This window comes from Aedes aegypti, chromosome 1 (genome assembly GCF_002204515.2).
Source record: "Aedes aegypti strain LVP_AGWG chromosome 1, AaegL5.0 Primary Assembly, whole genome shotgun sequence".
Taxonomy (NCBI): Eukaryota; Metazoa; Arthropoda; class Insecta; order Diptera; family Culicidae; genus Aedes; species Aedes aegypti.
The window spans coordinates 206,799,901-206,816,705 of NC_035107.1; the positions used below are offsets into that span (position 1 = coordinate 206,799,901).

The window sequence follows — 16,805 nt, forward strand, 5'->3', positions numbered from 1 at the left end:
CAAATTACCCTACGATAGTTCAATTGGTACTTCACACTGTGACTCAGTTATTGATTAATGAGAAAGTAAACACCAGTAAGAACCTCTCAATATTAGGTAGGTCCTTTTGAAAAGTTGCGCGAGAATTAATCACTAGATTAAAGAACAGGTTAAGCCTCACGTTTGTATGCGAGAGTAAGTGCTGTTATCTGTCATGAATATCACGTGACTCAAAGGTCCAAGTAAAAATGGAGCAAATTTCAAAATTGAAAATTGCGGTTTTCTTCCTTCAAACTGACAAATCGTAAAAATTGAAATCTCACAGCTGTTTTATTTGACAAATAAATTAGCTGTGTCTTTTTATTTTCCTCGTTTTGTCGATTTTAAAAGAGAAAACTGCTTTTTCAGTTTTGACATTTGTTCAACTTTTACTCGGGTCATAACAATAGAATATTGCGAATAATCTTACTTCCCCTTTGGTAAATTATCGGAAAATGTTTTCCCCAGTGACTAACAGACTTTTTGCAGATGCTATAATTCGTATGGAAGGGTACTATAAGCATTTTGAATTTTTCCAAAGGTTGGGCAGGCCTAGAGGCAGGCTAGAGTAACCGAAATTTCCAGCGATGGACCCCTCAACTATAACCGTATCCGTTCTAATCTAATTCCAATTAATCACTGGGAATGCCTTCACCTACAAAAATAGATTTCACAACGAAAAAATAAAAACATTTTCACACCTTCTAGCAACTTGGTCACATTCTAGTCCGGTGTGTCCTTCGAAGCGGTCGCCATAATCCTGCTGCAAGTTAGTTTGATTGTTGCAGCATTCCGCAAAAAGTTGAAAAGTTACTGACCCAAAATCTCCGCACGTGACATACTTTCGTGTGGGTATCGCAGTTGCAAAAGCAACTATTTCGTGCCAGGCGCGTTTTGAAACTCTAAATTTTGAGGGAAGTTTCGCGTAGTTGTGGGGCACATCTAAGGAGGCCGAAAAAACTTTTAAATTACTTGGGTGTGCATTTTTCAAGAAGCGACAGCAAGCATGGCCAACTGTTCCCCTCCGCCCAGCAAGGAAAGCAAAATCGACAACGACGACGGTCTGGAACACGTGATGCCGTCCCATATCGGTGCCAGATCTCGACGAGGCATTCATTTAAACGCTGGCAGTGTTGCCAACCAACAACGACGGCAACCTCAGCAAACAACGCCCCGCCACGTCGTCTCGTCCAGGTTGCCACTTGGCAACCACGACAACATCCAGCGATCGTTGGACCTGCTGAGGCATTTTGTCGCCCAGGAACGGCGCATGTCGGGCCGCAGGGACGTGAAGGTGGTGTTCATCGAAATTAGCGAACTGTGCTGCGCTACCAAGGTGAACGATAAACAAATTATCTTCTGTAACAACTTCCAACGACGACGGCGGCTACGAAATAAGGACGACGAGCCTCCTGCAAGTACTGGTACGAGCCTTCGAGGTTCAGTTCCTCGTCGTTTGTCAACCGGTGCGGATGCGGAAGCAGGTTGTTTTCGGATAGTGGCAGCGGTAGCGGTCGATAGTAGTCATTTGCTGGATTTCTTACTGATTGATGAGCCATCATCATCTGGGATCATAAGTCGAAATCGATCGAAGTTGGAACCGGAACCAGTGAGCGAAGACATTGGCCGGTTGTTGGAGTTTGCGGGAAGCGGTCCGGCGGCCGCCTGGAGTGATTGCAGTGACGATTCCGGAAGTGTACGGCTAGTGCTGGGCAGTGCAGGTGGGAGTGCTAGTGAGGGAAGTGCCAGGAAGCGAACACGGGACACCCAAGGATTACCGCCGAGGGGGAATTTTAGGCGAACTTCGCTCGGAAGCGACTACTTTGAGCAGTTCTGTGTAAAGTGTCGGATTTATCTGTTGGAAAACTTTCAAAAGTTTCGGAGCAACTTTTCAATTATGTCACGTGTAAGTAGTCGTGGATCAAGCTTGGATGTCATCATCATCATCATCGATGTCAATATGTACAGGGTTTATACACATAATTTTAATTCTAATTGAATATGGTAGAATTTGAATGAGTCTGCACTTATTGATGCATTCATCACTGTTTAACTCGATATGGGAAGGATCATCGGATTGTTGAACACAAAATCAGTGCAATTGTGACTCAAGAGACTATCGAAGTAGCCATGAAAACCAACTTTACTTTGGTTCTGTAACAAGAAGAGTTAAATTATTCTATACCTAAATATAGAGAAGAAATAAGTAAGTGCTCCCTTGTAAGCTAAGGGGAACAAAAGCATCAAAATTTTCATCAGCCCACTACCCACTATTGGAACGTTGTGAACGAATAATAGCTGAGAATTTTTTGGATGACTTTGGCATTGAGTCGAAACCGTTATTGTGCTTTTTATCTTTTGATGTTAATACCTAATTGTTTTATGAACAAAGTGTAAGTTAACCTGCCGAAGAGTTTATATAGTTATGGTTTGTGGAATTTTATTCCGAAACAATTACAGTTGACTTTCCAATTCTTGATGCACTTTCTAAAACTTAATATTGAAGGGACCATCGAGTCTAGGGACATCTATATTCCTAAATCGAGGATTTTTTCATTTTAGAATTGTGTGTTCGACAAAAGTTAATCAATATTTGGAACTACTACAATATAGCTGATTTCAAACATAGATCTAGTGGATTTTTAATTATAGATGAAAAAGTTAATTGAAACGGCGTATACGAGTGCAAGCGAATTTGATATTGACAATTCTCCTCGAAACTAACCGGAATTGGTTGAAGCAAGGAGCATTGCAATATCAATAAGTGAAGTGAAATGCGAATTCTCAATCAAGAGAACGTTCTCGACGATTCATGTGTGACTGATTTGGAAGAAGTGAGAACTATCATTAAAAAAAAAAACAAAAAGATGTAGCTCCTGGTGATTTAGATCATCACCAAACATCTTTCAAAAAGTAACTTGTCGTTCTTGATTGATATTTTCAATAAGCATATTTTGCTGACTAATGAAACAATGCCGTTAAGTCATCAGTCACCGTGCGGCCTCCATTCACCGTGCACATATACAAATTCCTACAGAATATTCATACAATTTTTAAAAATTATCCTTCTGTCAACAAAATAAGATACAACTGATGAAATGTCGCAAAGCATTTTGAAAAACCTAATTTATGTAGTCAAAATCATGTGAATTCTTTTTAATAATGGGATTTTTGAAATCTACACTTGATTGAATTTGCATTATTTTAATATTAAAATGAAAAAATATACAGTTTCAAAGATAACACATCTAATTATAATAAGTCATAAGTTGTTGTTCATGCTAATTTGATACAAGTAGGCCATGATTTAAAAATTGTTAAAATCAAAATGTGACCGCTCATCATTGTGATGAGAAGGCATACAATCTTAGTGATTTGCTAAGAAGAGTGAGAATAGTTTCCAACATATTAATTGTCAAATTGAATCTTAATCCGTACATTGCAAAACTTTAACATATTGCATCACGTTTTAGCCAATAAATATGATAGTATGAAGCTGAAATATAACGCTGATGATTTTAGGCGAAGTAGGCCATCATTGAAATTTGAACGCGTCGTTGATGATTGTTGCTAATTCATCTCACGGTTTTGAATCAAAGAAAATCAGTAGGTTTTGCATCGACACAGCTGAAATACTATCAGCATACTTTGAAATTAAAGTTGAAATTTTGCGTGACATAATTTGTGTACCATCCCTTTTAAAATAAAACAAAAATCTTACCGTGACTTTAGCTATTTTTTCTCAAAGGACAATATTGTGCAATATTTCTATATCTGGCTTGTCAGAGTCCTACGGGATGTCAAAATTTGGAAAGATTAAAGATGGTTTCGGAGCTAACGGTTAACGATACCCTTCTTGGAACTTCGCGTGTGCAACAAATAAAAGGTTTCAAGAAGGTGATCACCTTCACCCATCCTCCGAAGCCGTTGATTGGTAAACATTGAAAACTTGCACAGATTTGCATTTTTTTCGGTTGCAAATTATGTTATGAGTTACGGTGCGCAACTATCAACAAGCCGATTCGTTGCGCTCGAAAGTCGGGAATTACCTCCATTATCAAAGCATGCGGCGGAGGAGTGATCGATTGTGGGGGTTTTCAATGCAGGACTGGATTCAGGAAAGCGGGCCTACCACGATGACCCACAACTGTCAAACTGACAATGATGGGGTACGCCCATCACATCTGTTATAGACATAATTTCCGTGAAAAAAAACTTATTTTGGGCCATCTTTTTATTTGCTATCCCCTTCCTCTGCGAAGAAGTAAAATCGTCAAATTTATGGACTTGAGTCACAGTACCCCAACCCTAACCTATATAAACAAACAATCGCATCGTTTCCAAAGACAGCGATAAAGCACCGTACGATATGGCTTATTGAGCTTCGTCACACACGCAACCTTCTTGCTAGCAAGGAAAATTCGTCAAAAATTTAGGAACTTGTCACGCGTGTCGCCGTTGTTGCGAATGCTAAATGACTGAGAGTACATACTGATTTGTACAGCAGTTCCGCTTTTCACGGAAATTATTTACGGGGCTGTCCTCCTGCACGACAAAAATGGAGACAGTTGCACGATGAGTAAGTAGCAAGCAGGTGGAAGGTGGCAACATTTGATCGATCCATCAGAGCACTCGTATATCGCTCAACAAATGCCGCAAAATAATTTTATAAAACTAAATTACGCTATTATTACATTTTGTTTATAACATATCACATTTTGTTTGCCGTAGCAGTTCAGGTTTTTTTACAGGTGAGTTAAATTCACCCTTAATTCCAATTTATCTTATTTTCGGCTAACCAGCCAAGAGAAAGTTTTAACAACTACCGAAAATCTAGACATTACATATACTTTTCAATTGAGTAAAATTAACAAACTTAAGTAAAATTACGAAAAAGTTACACGTGTTCTCGGTGAGAATCAAACTCACGAGTCCCAATTTGCTAGACAGGATGCGTTAACACTACTCCACGATGGATCTAATATGTATCGTTTGAGTCGTTTTTTCACCAACAAAAAGAAACAAACTTTCAAAAACTTTGGTTTCGAATGATCAAAAATTGTTGTTCTGGTCGCTTATGAAATATGATAGCAACTCTACCACATGGCTTGTCAATTCGATGAACGAAAAAGTTTGAACCTCTTTCAAGTTTGGATCCAGATTTCAAGTTGCAAACATTTAAAACAATCCCAAAAATTTTGAGTTGAACCCGCAAACAATTTTATGATTGTAAATTCCTCACAATGTATTTAAAATTTATGAGTTGGTGATATTATTTAAATAAAATGTGGAATTTCAAAAAAAAGTTCTTTGTTTATATTAATGTATTCTGTGCCTCCACAACTCTCATGACATAGTGCGAAAAACATTGATAAATTCACTAAACAGCATTTGAGAGCAACTTCAAAAATTAAAAACAGTGGATTTTTAGGGACCTCGTTTTTTTTATTTTCTATTTCTGGACGTAAATAGCAATATCGACCTATTGAAACGAACCAAAACAAAAGTTTTGATTGGAAAATTGGAAAGCGAACCGAGCGAACTCCCTCAAATAATACATCCAATAACCATGTAGCAATGTTTGTATGGCCGCACTGTTGGCACCTAGAGCATTGAGTGGGGTTCTGAAAATTATCTTCATGCTCCTGGAAATTTTCCCACTATGAGACTTAGTGATTTATAGCTATTCAAGAGATTTTTTAAAACGATCTTGAACGGTTGTTCAATTTCGTTGTCATAAGCGAAAAACTGCTCTTTCAATTTCAAGATGTTGAAGAAGTAGTTCACGATAATTCATGAAAACGCGACACTCTCCTTTCTTCGCAATTTAGAATGAAGCCTTAATTTCCTAACGGAGTTTAAAAGCTCCTCCGATGCTGCCATATCAATCAACATTAGGATGCAACGTAATTTAAAAATAGTCGATTGGTGCATAAAAGAGCATTGAAAAAAAAACTCGGCTGTAGTTTATTCATGGAAATTGTGGACACCATGCTTTGGAACAGGTGAGTGCTGCTCTAAATCCAACCCCGTCATTTTTAAGAATATTTAGCTTTTACGGTTATTTCATCCGACGGTCTATCCGGCAGTGATAAGGGAACTCCGCCTGTCTGGGTCAGCCTTGACGAGCTATCAACGCAGACATCACGTGGCGTCTGCCTACGACTACGCCGTGACCTGTCTGCTCGGACATGGCGTAGGAGGCGCCGACTTTCTGCTGTAGTTTCCGTAACGGGTTGTCTCCTGGAAACTACTTTCGTTTGAATCACCACCATACCCCACCTGCATGATTTCACCACCCTTCATGAAAGGGAAACCCATTATTCATCTCGTTAGCACCAGTTTCCAGTCGATCAATTTCGTTCAATAGAATAGTGATAACGTGAAATGGCGGTGAAAACCGGAGCCGGCACATTCTAGTTAGCCTTGATCAATGTCCACCCGAGACACCGAGCCAGACTGCTATGATTGATTACGTGATCAACCGGTTGTAGGCGCTTCTTCGCACTTTTTCACGAGCTCCGATTTGAACTTTGTCTTCCATTGCTCCATAATTGCGTTGCCCCATTGCGTTAAAGTCCAGAACAGGGATTTTTAGACCTTTTGGTCCGCGGAACATTTTTCATAATATAATTAATGCGCGGGAGTTGTTGCAGGAGTTCCTGTTCATTATCGCAACCTCGTATGAAATTCAGAAGTTCCTATACGCGTAGATCGATCCAGCAACTCCAATGAAAATAGAGATATCAGCATTTTGTTACGTTTTTATTTGATGTTATTTTTAAGCACTTGATTCCAGTCTAAAAATAGGCTTCCTTTGATAAGGCTTGCTTCATTTTAGATCTAAATCTATACAATCTATACCAAATATATACATATTTGGTTTAATTTGGTGCAAACGGATGAGCTGCTGCCATTTAGAGTTTTTTTTTTTTGGCTTTTATTTTTAATTCGGACAACAATGACTGAACAAATGTTTGGCAGCGTGTAATCTTGTTCTTAAATTTCATGAAAAATTGTGCATGAAGCGTTTTTACAATCGAAAAGTTAAACTGTTTCGGATGAAAACTAAGACTGTACAAGACCTTCAAAGTTTGTATGGGACTTACTTTGAAAAAAAAAAGAAAAAGTAATTCATTCAATCGGTTATAGTGTTTGCCTGCCGCTCCTACTACTCAGAATAGCCCCCAACGGTGGATCTATCCTACTCCGAAGAAGATTTCCCCGGCGAACCGATGCTATCCGAGCAGATGCCGAGGTCGATTCTGCGATTCCGGTGGAAGGAAACTTCCGGTTCACAGACGCCCCGACGACCATTTGCTGGTGCTGTCTCGCGATCTACTCAGCTAGTCCCCGGCTGAGGATCTAGCCTACTCCGACTCGATGGTGGTTGGCAAAGTGTCAGGGTCGGTTCTGAAATTCCGGTTGGAGGGTGACTTCCGGTTCACAGGCGCCTCGACGACTTATTACCGATACTACGTTACGCTCATTCTACTAGGTCTAGTCGCCGACGGAGGATCTAGCCTACTCCGATAGCGCCCGATGGTCTCCTCTCATCAACAGACTAACTTGTCGAGTGCCGAGGTCGGTCCGACCATTCCGGTGGGAGGTTGGTTTCCGGTTCATCAGCGCCCCGACGACCCGACATCTTCGCTGCTCTGATCGCCAGTTGCGCGGTGAGCCAGACATTATTTGCACCACCACACAGTGGCGGGCCGTCATACAAAGGTCGGACAAAACGTTAAATATGACCCAAATCGCTTGATAATGCTAATCTATTAACTATCTTGAATGACTGATATCATCCCATTGGAAATAACTGCCAAATTGAAAATTAGATTTTCTAGTGAAATTTGTCCAAATAAAGTTTTGTCATCCAATCGAATAAAAAGGCTATTATTACAAAAAAAAGGTTCTAATGCAGAAATTTTTGTATAAACCTAAACTAGAGATACATAATCAAGTTCCTTGTAGTAATTTCAGTATAATTTCTAACGCGTTATGACACATTATACCGATTTGATTGATGAAATAGATAAATTATAATGAAAAATGAAAATGGAATTTTCATCTCTTGAGGCAAAAAGGGGCAAGAAAAACTATTGCACTAAGAAAGTATGGATGATTTTGTGCTTCATAGTGAGTGACTCATTTTCTCGAAACACTTCACATAAAACGGACGCAGTTTTGAAAATTTATCAAAATTTTAGAGAAGAAATACAAAAAAAAACATTAACAACTTAATGTGGTAAAATTTATGTTATTATAGCCAAATCAAAGGCTTATGCTTTCAAATGAAGCCTATTGTGCTTAAATCGGTTTTGATTTCTTTGAGATACAGCTGTTTGAAGTTTGCTTGGTGAACCATAGTGGATGAATTTTAAATAGTCTAATTTGGCTGCCTTTCGCGCACTTATGATGCTTCCAAACATCGAAAACAAAACAGATCAATCTCAAATTTTGAGAAATCGTTACTCAATAGTATTAAAGTCTATAACAAGCATTTTGAGAACATGAATTTTGAGGTTTTGTCCGGCTATGCGATACTGTGCACCATGTTGGTCATCATATTCCAAAGATCGGGATCGCTTATCATTCCGTGGACCACACCTTCAACGCTGAAGTACTCATCAAAAGCAGCCGCCACCGTGTTTCGTTCTACGTTGAACCTCGGGCAGTCGAGGACAACATGTTCTGGCGTTTCTTCAATCTCCATACACTCAGGACAGAATGGTGAAGACGCATGGCCGAATCGATGCAGATACTGCTTGAAGCAGCCGTGACCTGTGTCAGGTGGACGTTCACTTCTCCGTGCTCCCTGTTCACCCAGGCCGATGGATTCGGGATGAGCCTGTGGGTCCCCCTTCCTTTTTCGGAGGCATCCCGTTCTTGCTGCCACTTAGCCAGCGAACGAATTCTTTCCAACTTCCTCACATGCCTGGTTTCTCTTCGCTGATAGCAGTCGATGTCTTCGGACAGGATGATGCAGATCGGGATCATCCCGGCGATTACGCTTGCCGCCTCCGACGATATAGTCCTGTACGCGCTCACCACTCGCATGGTGATGAGTCGGAACGTGCTGTTTAACTTATCCCGATTCCGCTTGGCTTATAGCGACGCGCCCCAGGCTGACGCACCGTATCTTAGTAGCAATGTTGATACGTCAGCCAGAAGACGCCTCTTACTGCTTCTAGGACCACTTATGTTGGGCATAAGTCTTGTGAGCGCATTGCTCGCCTTCGCCGCATTCTCGCACGCATATTCGACGTGACTGTTGAAGTTCAGCCGATCGTCCACAATTCGCCCAGGTGTTTCAGCTTTTGCTGTGATGCTATGGCATGTTCCCCTACAGTGATCTCACCGTACATGACTGCTTTGCAGTTGCTAACTAGTAGCACCTCCGTTTTGTGGTGGGCTACCTTCAGGTTGACTCCCTCCATCGAATCTTCGACCAGACCAATTGCCTCCGTTGCCAGCATTCCTACTTCTTCCTGCGTCTCACCTATTACCGTTAGGACGACGTCATCGGCGAAGCCGACGATCTCGACCCCCTTGGGTAGCTCCAGCGATCCCGTCGTACATCGCTTTCCACAGCGTTGGTCCCAGTATGGAACCTTGTGGAACTCCAACCGGGATTCTTAACTCGTTCGGGCCGGCGTCGGATTTATACCTTAGTACACGGCTTAAGAAGTAGCTCTTCAAAATCTGGCACAAGTAATCGGGAACTCGCATTATGTGCAGCGCTGTGTCAATGGTTTCCCAGCTGGCGCTGTTGAACGCGGTCTTCACATCTATCGTGACCACGGCACAGTAACGATCTCCTTTACGCTTTTGTTTCAATGCGTTCTCGGCCCTCTCCAGCGCTGTCCGAATTGCGTCCACCGTCGACCTTCCTTTCCAGAATCCAAACTGCTTTTCTGAACGGACTCTCGCTCTCTGTGCATGTCATCATCTTCTATCCAAACGGAAAATTTTCAACAGTGTTCATTGAATTTCTAAACAGGCAATATTATTGTACATGACTACTATACAAAGAAAAAGGAAAACCATATTCTAGAATTGTTTAACTTACTTTGCTCCCTTCATAGTTGATTCTTTTGTTTTCAAAGAGCGAAGAGTAAAACAACCCAAAAAGCTAAAATTGCAGTACAAAGGCTAGAAAACCACTATTGGCATATTATGTTCAAGTTGCAATCAACTGTTGTTGCGGAATAAGATTGTTGCAACAAGAATAGGAGAGGCCAATATCTCTGTTGCTGCGTGTTTGTTGGTAATTGATTCGCTGACTGTGACAGATTCAACAAACGAATTGATTTTCTGATAGTAATTCCCATATAAACTTTGAAGGGCTTGTGCAGTCTTAGTTTTCTTTCCAATGAGCTCAAATTTTGGGAAGATACTTGGTATTTGACCTAGAATCGATCAAGCGGTGTGGAACCAAAATTATAGTTTGAACCACCCTCTTGGTCATAACCAGTGACTTACCAATCAATCACATTTTCTGCGAGAACGATTTATTTGTTCTCTAGCTGAGCTCTTTGAAAATTACAATTTAGTAGGCATTTGTAGTGTTATTTGCCAAGGCTTCGCGGAGCATGATCTGAGAACCACTGGCCTGAAAAAAAAAACACCGTGACAAGCAGCTTGCTAACAGCTCAACTGTATACTGAAAGCTTGAGCACGTTCGCCGAAAGCCGTTGTCAGCGATGCAATTGGGTTCTGACGTTCTCCGCTGTCAAAATTTTGAACATCTTGACGGCTATAAATTGCACCTAATAAATAGTTATTGCTGTCAGAAATCATTTGCAACTACTCCTGTATCGCTTCCGAATCAATTTATCGCTTCCATGCTGCTTCGGCACGCGAATCGTCCTCCATTGGGCGTTGGTATTTTGTTTGGAATTCTTTTAACCGCAAACCTGTGGGTACAGAGGAAGCCATTATGCCATCAACGCCATCGCTCCGTAGGGTAGTTCAGTTCCTATGTTGGGGATAACTGGGGGTGCGAACTGAAGAGATGGCGTCTTTCTAATCGGTTGAATGTTTACACATTAGCATTCACCCTTTGTGCTTCCGGTGTAAGGAAGCGTGTTTTGCAATTTATTGTTGGCATAATAAAGCAATTTTCTGCATGCGAGAACCTCACTCCTCCGATACGCTCCAACTGATATGTTTGTATTAGATCCTTTTTTAAATTAGGAATCGAGGTTTTTCATGAAACGTCAGGTTAAATCATTTAAAAGATTGATTGCCAAATATTATGCGTATCCTTCTGACAAAAGACCCTAGAAAATACTTGGAATGATATAAATATGTTTCGTTGATTCCATCGTAGCAGCCTTTGTTTTGTGAATCTTACATGCGCACGTCACAAACAGCACACCTTATTGGAGCACCTCGTTTTGCATAAACCTTGAGATTTAGAACGGAAACCACAAGTCACTTTGCATTACATTACGAGCGAAATTAGCACATCCCGGAAAGGGAACTTTTCAGACAAACAATTGCCTTCCTTGCACACGGTTTTAGGCGCGATTACAATCTTGCAACACGACCGTCTAAGACTTTGGAATCTTGCATGAAAATACACCATGGGTAGGTTTGTTTGGAAAGGTATCGACAGCGTGTTCTTGTTGCATGAATCGATCCGTTTTAATAGGCTATGGGCACATTGACTTTTGAAGTTTAGAATATTTGCCATCTATGTCTGAGACTTGGTCTAGTCACAAACGGTATCCTGTTTTTTAACTCTATCTATAGGCAATCCCTCGTACCTCGTTGGCTCCGGCGTAGCATCATGTCATTGCTGGACGTATTTCAGAGCTCCATCTCTGTCGGTCCTGATCGATACTGAACCCGGAAATATCCGTAACCATTTACGTTAGGCCAAATTAGAAAAAAAAAAATGATAATATAGCGAATCGGAATCATTCGACAGATCATAGTTAATGTTTTGTACCTGTAAATAAAAATATATATTTTATCGCTGACAAACAAGATCTTTAGACCGTAAACGCAATTTTGGGACCAGTTCGAATATGGCTCCAGGAATTTCTTCAAGAAAACCTTCATAGATTCCGTCCAGATTTCCTCCCAAAATATCTAAAATATTTATTTCAGCCATTTCTCCAGACGATCTTCCAGAGATTTTTCCAGGAATTCCCTCGAAGAACCAATGCCGAAGTACCAGAAATTCCTCCAAGATAATCTCTACCGTAATCCCCACAGCGATGTTTTCCAGGAATCCCACTAGGGATTTCGCCAGAGATGCTTCCGAGAATTCCTCTGGGTATTCCTCAAGTGAGAACTTTTGATGGTTACTAGATTTTTTAGACCGAATCCGATAAGGCTCCAGGAATACCTTCAGCAATTCCTCCAGGAATTCTGCCAGGAGTTCCTTTAGGAATTTCCCTAAGGATTATTCCAGAGATTTCTGCAGGGCAATCTCTATAAGAATTCTTCTGGAGATTTTGCGAAGAGTTTCTCCAGTGATTTCCCCAGAATAATCTTTACTGATAATACTTTACAGTATAATATTTACAACTTTTAAGCAATCATGCCAGAGATTGTTCCCTGGAAGAATCCCTCAAAAAATTCGATGAATAATTTATTGGATAATCCCTGCAGGAAGTCTTGGTGGAATCCCTGGGGAATTTCCTGATGAAATTTATGAAGCCATGAAGAGGACAACCTGGGAACATCCCTGAATGTATCTTTGGAGGAATCCATGGAGGAATTTCTGATGAAATATCTGGAGTAATCCTTGAAGAGATTGTCCTAGTGTAACCCTCGGAGAAAGATTTGGAGACATCGCTGTAAGGATCCCTATAGAATTTTTCATGGATGAATTCTATAATGAGTATCTGGAGGAAACTCTGAAAGAATATAAGGATAAATCGCTTGAAGAATTACTGGAGCAATTTTGGGAAGGATTGTTGGAGGAATCATAAGAGAAATTCCTGGAGGAATCCCAGTAAAAATTTTACTTGTGAAATCTATGAAAGATTCGCTGGAGTATTTCATTGAAAAAATCCTTGCAAAATTAGCAGGAGTCATGTTACACATAAGAACAATTGGCACTGATTAATAATATTGTGTTATTTCTTTAAATTTTCCGAAAGTGATTATTTTGACCCGATATCCAACCTGCCTTTTCATTCCTATTTTCTATCTCGTTTTTCTGACATTTGATATAATTTTTATGAGCACGAATGAATGCAGCACGTCGTATATACACTACCCTCCATAAATATGGAATCGCATCTCCTAGTATTGCAACACCCAAGTTGAATATTGCATCACCCCCCAAAATGTTTAGCATCATCTAAAAACAATAATATTTATGATGTAATATCTCGGAATCCTTAATATCTAGAAAGTTGCGGTCTTCGGCAAAGTTGTTCAGCAGCCTTATGGCGTTTATTTGGCAAAACTTTTAATGCTTAATTCTGCCGCTACGTGGCGCTAGTGTGCATGTAACTTAGTCAAATTCATTATACTCTAGCTCATGATCCTGACCACCTAGAAAGTTCGTGTCTTCAGCAAAGTTGTTAAGAAGCTTGAAAGCAATTTGTGAAACCACTGTTTAGTTAGCAACTTTGCCGCCACGTGTCACTAGCGTGCATGTTACTTGGTAATATTCTAGCAGGCTCTAGCTCATGATCCCGAATACTTAGAAAGTTCGTGTCTTCAGCAAAGTTGTTAAGAACCTTGAAAGCATTTTGAGGCAGTACTGTTTAGTTAACAATTTTGCCGCTACGTGGCGGTAGTGTGCATGTAATTTGGTCATGTTATAGAAAGTTCTAGCTCATGATCCCGACCACCCAGAAAGTTTGTGTCTTTGGCAAAGTCGTTCAGAAGTTTTGAAGGCAATTTGAGGCAGCACTGTTTAGTTGACAATTTTGCCGCTACGTGGCGGTGGTTCCGGGCCATTTGGCCGAATACCGAAAATCTAGTGTGAAAAATAGCTAGCATGCATTTGTAATGAATTTCTAAGCTGAACTTCGAAGAACTTATTCAGCTTATTCTGAAAAAAAGATAAATCATCATTGATATAGAAACAATTAGCTTCTTAGTGTTAGTTCAAAAAACAGACAGTGCTGAAAGAAGAACATCCTATATGTAAGCAATTATCTATTTATTTGGTAGTGGTAATAGCTGCCAGCAGAGGTTTTCGCATTGCGTTTGTAGTCAGCTTTTGACAGTAACGAAAACGGTTTACGACTTCTCTTGAAAAAATAGCCATTTGCAATTTGGGTTTTAATACGAACCACGAATCAAGAGACATTGGGCCAAACGACCCGTTCGGCCAGATAGCATTCGGGTAAACGGCATTCGTTGTAGCAGCCTTGTTCAGTTAGAAATTTTGCTGCTACGTGGCGCTAGTGTGCAAGTGATTTGACAGTGTTTTAGAAAGCTCTAGCTCATGATCCTGGCCACCTAAAAAGCTCATGTTGTTTGAAAGCTTGAAAGCAATTTGAGACAGCACTGTTTTGTTTTGCTGTTAGCATCACAGGGTGTTGAAAAATATCGTTTTGAGATAAATAACAAAATATCTGAATAGAAATATGTTTGAACTACGAATGTTTACAAGAAAGTATGTCTCTACAAACCAGAGTTTCTCGCTGTCACTATCAACACTTGGAATTTGTTAATTTGTACAGACCCACTGCGATGCAATTCGGATCGTTCCATATCACATCAACATCATGCTGTCTAATTCATCACCAGTGCATTGATGGCGATAGATTATGGATATCACTGATGGGTTAAGTTTAGCTTTAAATTAAGAAAATAAAATGGCAATTTATCAGTACGATATTCTTGATAGTGCTGCAGATGAATTAAAACTGTATGTTGGTCACTGAAGAACATAAATTGCATGGATAATTACCACGTGATCACTCATTTTGAAGTGATTATGATCTAGAGTGCGATGTCGCATCACTGCTGATGGTTGTCAGATAAAAGTGATATTGATAGTTCGCAACTGATATTGATAGTTTTCGTACATCAGCAATCAGCTGATTTGTCTGACGTTTTGCAACTCTGCTACAAACTTGTACACTTAGGAAAAAAATCGGGAATATTATAGAATACAATATGAAATGATGTATTTATTTGTTTTCAAAATACGCAAAAATCAAATTTGCCAAAACCAAACAGTGTTCCTTCAAATTGTTTTGAACAACTTTCTAGTTCGGGATCATGAGTTAGAGTATAGGATTACACCAAAGTCACAGGCACACTAGCGCCAGTTAGCGACAAAACAGCTTACCAAGCAGTGCTGTCTCAAATTGCTTTAATGCGTCTAAACAGCTTTGCTGAAGAGAAGAACTTGCTAGACAATGTGGTATAAAGGAGGTGAGGAGAAAGTCGTTGTTTGCTTGTATTAGTAATGTGTAAAACCAAAACAAATATTGAGGGGAAATGGGTGACGTCATACGGTTTCAATGAAATGCTCTGAGTGAGTAAAGAAGCCTCCATATCGTGGTAGAAGTCGAAATCAAACCGGAAAAAATCTACAGCTAACGCCTAGACTCAAAACTCGTTCAAATAAATTCCAGAAATAGTACTCGTTGGAAATAAACTACTTGCGGAATAAACTACTTTTTCCTCTTTTTCCAATCATATTGACTTTCGACACAGTATTCCTCGCGATAAACTCGTTATGCTCATTTACATCCATTTGCTGTAAGTGATTTACGGCTAAGTATTTTGCGGCGCCTTCCAAAGTGCTGTGTCCTGGATTATAAATTCCATCCTAAAATAAAACAAAAGTTAGAACTAAATTACCGTTTTGTTTCAAATTCCGAACAGACTCATATTCCGAACACTCGGTTTTTGTATGGCGACTTGGTTGAAATGTTTCGCTGAAATATGTCACCAAATAACAAGGAAATGGCAGTCAATTGCAATTCAATTTGAACGTCGCCAATATAATTTATACCGCAGGAGAAGTGATGATTCTCTACTTTGAGACCAATAGAACAAGCTCAGATTAACTTATTTGCCAAATCATTCATTTGAATACGATTTATTCGTGCTGTTCGGAATTTGAATATGAGACAGAATGAACACAGTGTTCGGCATTTGAGTCAAAATGCTGTTCCATACTTTTACGTAAAAACAATACTAAAACTAATAAAATCAACATAATTATTGGTACACCCAACAGCTAACAGGTAGACTTTGCGATGAAATTAAAATTTACACAAATATCAGCTAATTTAGGCCAATCAGATGCATTTGAAGTCCCTGTTGGCCTTAAGTGTTCGGAATATGAGTCAAAACGGTACATAAATCACCTCCCGTGCTATCCTCCCGAGCTGATTTTTTCATGTTTTTGTTTGATTAACAACACTCGAACAACCTTGGTAACGCAAGGGTTGCTATCAACGAAGCCCCAGAAACATTCGTAAACAAACTGTATGACGTCAAACATAGTCACAATGCAATGGGTTGCTGTGTTCAAAAAAAACAAGCGATTCACTAATACACACAATCAGTTGTGTATTATACAGAATCATCTCCTCACCTCTATTAAAGCACATTGCTTGCTAGATGGTCAGGATCATGAGCTAGAGTCTATTGAAATATGACCAAATAATATACAAACTAGCGCCAGGTAGCTGTAAAATTGATAACTAAACAAAGCTGTCTCAAATTGCTTTCAAGTTTCTGAAGAAGTTTGCCGAAGACACGAACTTTCTAGGTGGTCAGGATCATGAGCTAGAGTCTACTGGAATTTGACCAAATTACATGCACGCTAGCGCCACGTAGCGGCA

General features: G+C 39.9%; 1 protein-coding gene across 2 annotated transcripts in view; it reads left to right on the forward strand.

The window, feature by feature from the left end:
• Positions 1 to 16,805, forward strand: part of LOC5572577 (rootletin) — a 159,910-nt gene that overhangs the window by 66,720 nt on the left and 76,385 nt on the right. Inside the window, exon 1 of one of the 2 annotated variants that reach the window (XM_021857342.1) lies at positions 1,161 to 1,924. The exons of the other annotated variant lie outside the window; for it this stretch is intronic. Within the exon in view, the coding sequence (XP_021713034.1) occupies positions 1,289 to 1,924 (636 nt within the window). The 5' untranslated portion in view covers positions 1,161 to 1,288. Of the gene's footprint in view, positions 1 to 1,160; positions 1,925 to 16,805 lie in introns of those variants that run through there. 2 annotated transcript variants of the gene reach the window in all.